The sequence below is a fragment of the Cyprinodon variegatus genome, unplaced genomic scaffold, assembly GCF_000732505.1.
Source record: "Cyprinodon variegatus isolate N-32 unplaced genomic scaffold, C_variegatus-1.0 Scaffold984, whole genome shotgun sequence".
In the NCBI taxonomy this organism is placed as follows: domain Eukaryota; kingdom Metazoa; phylum Chordata; class Actinopteri; order Cyprinodontiformes; family Cyprinodontidae; genus Cyprinodon; species Cyprinodon variegatus.
In genome coordinates this window covers 9,172-13,260 of record NW_015151437.1, presented here as the reverse complement: position 1 = coordinate 13,260, position 4,089 = coordinate 9,172, and the positions used below count along the sequence as shown (strand labels likewise).

The following is a 4,089-nucleotide window of genomic DNA, read 5'->3' as shown; positions in this document are numbered from 1 at the left end:
TTCACCCATCATTCAAATCAACTAAACAGTTTTAGTTGAGAAACTGTTGATTTGTAAAATTTTTTTAGCTGAAATATGTTTACCCTGGATTTGAGGTTTTTAGAATACATTCTTATATTTTGAAAGGAAGCTTTTGTTAATTTATCCCATATATGTGCAGAGTAAATGTTTAAACATGATTTTAACTAAAAGCTGTCTACTTTTAAGGCTAGACTTAAAACTTTTCTTTTTGATAAAGCTTCTAGTTAGAGTGGCTCAGGTTATCCAGAGTTATCTCTATAGTTCTGCTGCTATAGGCTTAGACTGCTGGAGGACATAGGGACCCCTTTTTCATCATTCTATCTCTATTCTCCCATTCTGCAGAATTCAATCTCTAATATTATGCTCTCTCTGCTTTTTCTCATAGTGGCTTTATAGATATAGTCTGTTCCTGTTTGGCTGTGACGCCATCCTGTAAAGAACTATCAGCTGTGCTGCTGCCATCAACACCTTTGTTTATAGATGTTGGAGCTTGACCTGTTTGACCTTTTTCAGTGTTGTCCCGTTTCTCAGACTGTGACTAATTAGATGTGCTCTTCTTCATCCCCTGACATGGGACCTGGCTCGGACCCAGGCCTGGTTGTTTGTTTCCTGGAAGGGGGCCCCCTTCTTTTTCTATGTCTGCTTCCATCTCTTTGAACCCCAGTCGACCTCAGCAGATGGCCGCTCACACTGAGCCTGCTTCTGCTGGAGGTTTCTTTCTGTTAAAAGTAAGTTTTTTCTCTCTACTGTCGCTACAAGCATGCTTAGTGTGAGGAATTGCCTTGGAGTCAATGAGTCGATGCAGTCAAACGGCTTTCGTTAGATAGAAAACTTTGAATCAATTTGACTGAATGATCTGGTTGAATTGTCCCTGTAAAGTGCATTGAGATGACATGTGTTCTGAATTGGGTCTCAAGAAATAAACTGAATTGAATTCATTTCAGTTCCTAACAAACAGCCAGATGGGCGTGTTCACAGACCAATAATCAAATTTCAATAGACAATAAAAACATAAAATCAGAACAGTCATTAACTGATTAAAAGTAGGAAAGGAGATGACTCTCATCTGCTTATCACAACCTACAGCTGTTTAGTTTGTTTTAGTACCTGCTTTTATCATGTTTTTATCATTACCTGCTTTGATTCTGCTTTGATTTTGTTTTCTATTTTATTGTTTAATCATGTGTATTACTTTGAATTGTCCTTTTACTGAATTGTACTATAGAAATAAAGTTCCCTTGCCTACATTTGTATTTAGAAGTTAGTTAAGGATAAAATGAGAGAGATCAGAGAGAACTAGTTCATGTGTGTTTTTTAGATCCTCTCTATGAAAATTATAAATTTTATGACGACTCAAACTGGACGGCTGACACTCTGAAGTCTCTAAAACCTTATGGATCCTTCTGCTCTAATTCTTGTTTCTTGATAGAATAAATAATTTGAACTCAAACTAACAGATTGTTCAAGAAGTGCATCATCATCATCATCATCATCATCGGTTCTGGTGGATTAGATACAAGAAGGGCCTCACCTTCCCCCATTCGGGTCGGCCTGGCTGAGTTCTGGTCTTCAGGCCTGTGATGGAGTCTTTCTCCTCTTTCTTGGCCAGAAGGTCGAGCGCCATCTGCAGGCCGATGGCCTTCATGTCGTTCTTGCCAAGAGCTGATGTCATGTACATGTGCATCTCCAGGAAGCGCCCTGAAAGACAGCAGCTGTGTTAATAAACCCAGTGACTCCTCTAAGGCTGCAGCAATGAGCACAGACTGATAGTTAAATGTTTGGATTGATTAGGTGAGTGAGGGTTAACTGCTAACTGCCTCAGTGTGTTTCTGTCCTGAGCAGCAGCCCTAATGACCTGCCATTAGAAACCATTTACAACAGATCTATATCCCAGCCCTCAGTCTGACTGAAATCATGGGAAAATATCTGGATTTATTCTTTCTCTGGTCCTGCAGACATGCAGCAGTTTAGCTACTCATCTGTTTTCTCTCACCCTCTGGCTCGCCATCAGCCTGGTCCATCTCCAGTTTGGTGAGCAAACTAACGAACCATTCGAAGGAACGCTGGTCTCTGTTGATCCAGATGAAGTCGACCTGCGAGGCGGAAACAGAGAGAAGCAGTTCTGCTCCATCAGGTCGGACAAGTTAGTGTTTCATCCCGCTGCTGGTCTTACTTTACGCAGCTCCATGTCGTTGTCTTTGATGTTTTCACACCAGGAGTAGTTGCAGTTGGGACAGTTGTGCTTCCTCATGCGGTACCTGAGTTCAAACCACGGCTTGATTAGAGACAGGTGGCTCTGATTTAACCTCCGACACGAGCAAAAATTATAACGGCTCTGGATTCCACCAGAAAACTAGTCCTGGTTAGTGAACTGATCCTTAATTATTAAAATGGCCACGGTCAATTAACTGGTCCTGGTTACTTAACCATTCCATGTCAATTGACTGGTCTTGGTTAGTTAACCAGTCCTTCTTACTTATCTAGTTAGGTCAGTTAAAAGGGTTCTGCTCAGTTAACTAGTCCTGGTTAGTTAACTGGTCCTTAATTATTAAAATGGCCATGGTCAATTAACTGGTCCTGGTTACTTAACCATTCCATGTCAATTAACTGGTCCTGGTTACTTAACCATTCCATGTCAATTAACTGGTCCTGGTTACTTAACCATTCAATGTCAATTGACTGGTCTTGGTTAGTTAACCAATCCTTCTTACTTATCTAGTTAGGTCAGTTAAAAGGGTTCTGCTCAGTTAACTAGTCCTGGTTAGTTAACTGGTCCTTAATTATTAAAATGGCCATGGTCAATTAACTGGTCCTGGTTACTTAACCATTCCATGTCAATTAACTGGTCTTGGTTAGTTAACCAGTCCTTCTTACTTATTTAGTTAGGTCAGTTAAAGGGGTTCTGCTCAGTTAACTAGTCCTGGTTAGTTAACTGGTCCTGTTTACCTAAATAGTCCAGGTCAGTTTACTGGTCCTGAACAGTTAACTGATTATGGTCAGTTAACTAGTCTTGGTGAGTTTTCTGATCCTGAATACCTAACTGTTCCTGGTCAGTTAACTGATCTTGAATAGTTAACTGGTCCTTGTTACTTAATTAGTCCATGCCAATTAACTGGTCCTGGTTAGTTTACTGGTCCTGAATAGTTAACTGGTCCTGGATAGTTAACTGATCTTGAACAGTTAACTGACCCTGAACTGTTAAGCGGTCCTGGTCACTTAACTATTCAGGGCCAGTTAACTATTCCTGGTTAGTTTACTGGTCCTGAACAGTTAAGTGGTCCTGGTTGGTGTACTGGTCCTGAATAGTTAAGTGGTCCTTATCTGTTAAATAGTCCTGGTTACTTAACAAGTCCAGGTCAGTTAACTTTTCCTTATTAGTTTATTAGTCCTGAATAGTAAACTGGTTCTGGTCGGTTTAGGGGTCCTGCATAGTTTAGTGGTCCTGGTCAGTAAACTGGTCCTGGATAGTTAAGTGGTCCTGGTTAGTAAACTGGTCATGGTCAGCTAATTGGTCCTGAATAGTAAATCGTATTCTGGTCAGTTTAGTAGTCCTGGTTAGTTTACTGGCCCTGAATAGTTAACTGGTTCAGGTCAGTTAACTATTCCTGGTTATTATACTGTTCTTGAACAGTTAATTGGTCCTGGTCTGTTAAAATGTCCTGTGGTTACCTAACTATTCCTGGTCAGCTTATTGCTTCTATTCCCTTTTTCACTCACTTCAATCTGTTATCTCATCAATGTGCGAGAATGTAGGGTGATGCATGCTCCAGCGACAGGGGAGGTAATTCTCTGCATTTATCCGTCCACCAAAACTCTCAATTGTAGGGCATCCATGCATGCAATGCGCAATATGAAAACATTAACAATATGTTTAAAAGTTCCCTTTTTGTTCATATTTCAATCTGTTTTCTCTTTGGTGTGCAAGGGGGGAGGTATTTCTCTGCATAACACTGGTCCGGTAAGTTAACTGGTCTTGGTTAGTTAATTTGTTCTGGTTAGTTAATTATTTTTTCTTTGAAGGAACATAATAAATTAGTAAAGCTTATCACAAAGAAATTTGCATGGCGG

At 40.3% G+C, this 4,089-nt stretch overlaps 1 protein-coding gene across 1 annotated transcript in view; it reads right to left on the bottom strand.

The window, feature by feature from the left end:
* Positions 1-4,089, bottom strand: part of LOC107100527 (NADPH oxidase 5-like) — a 17,221-nt gene that overhangs the window by 4,348 nt on the left and 8,784 nt on the right. The window contains exons 2-4 of the mRNA XM_015399041.1: positions 2,195-2,279; positions 2,015-2,114; positions 1,553-1,719 (exon numbers count right to left, since the gene is read on the bottom strand). Coding sequence (XP_015254527.1) covers positions 1,553-1,719; positions 2,015-2,114; positions 2,195-2,279 — 352 coding nt within the window. The remainder of the gene's footprint in view (positions 1-1,552; positions 1,720-2,014; positions 2,115-2,194; positions 2,280-4,089) is intronic.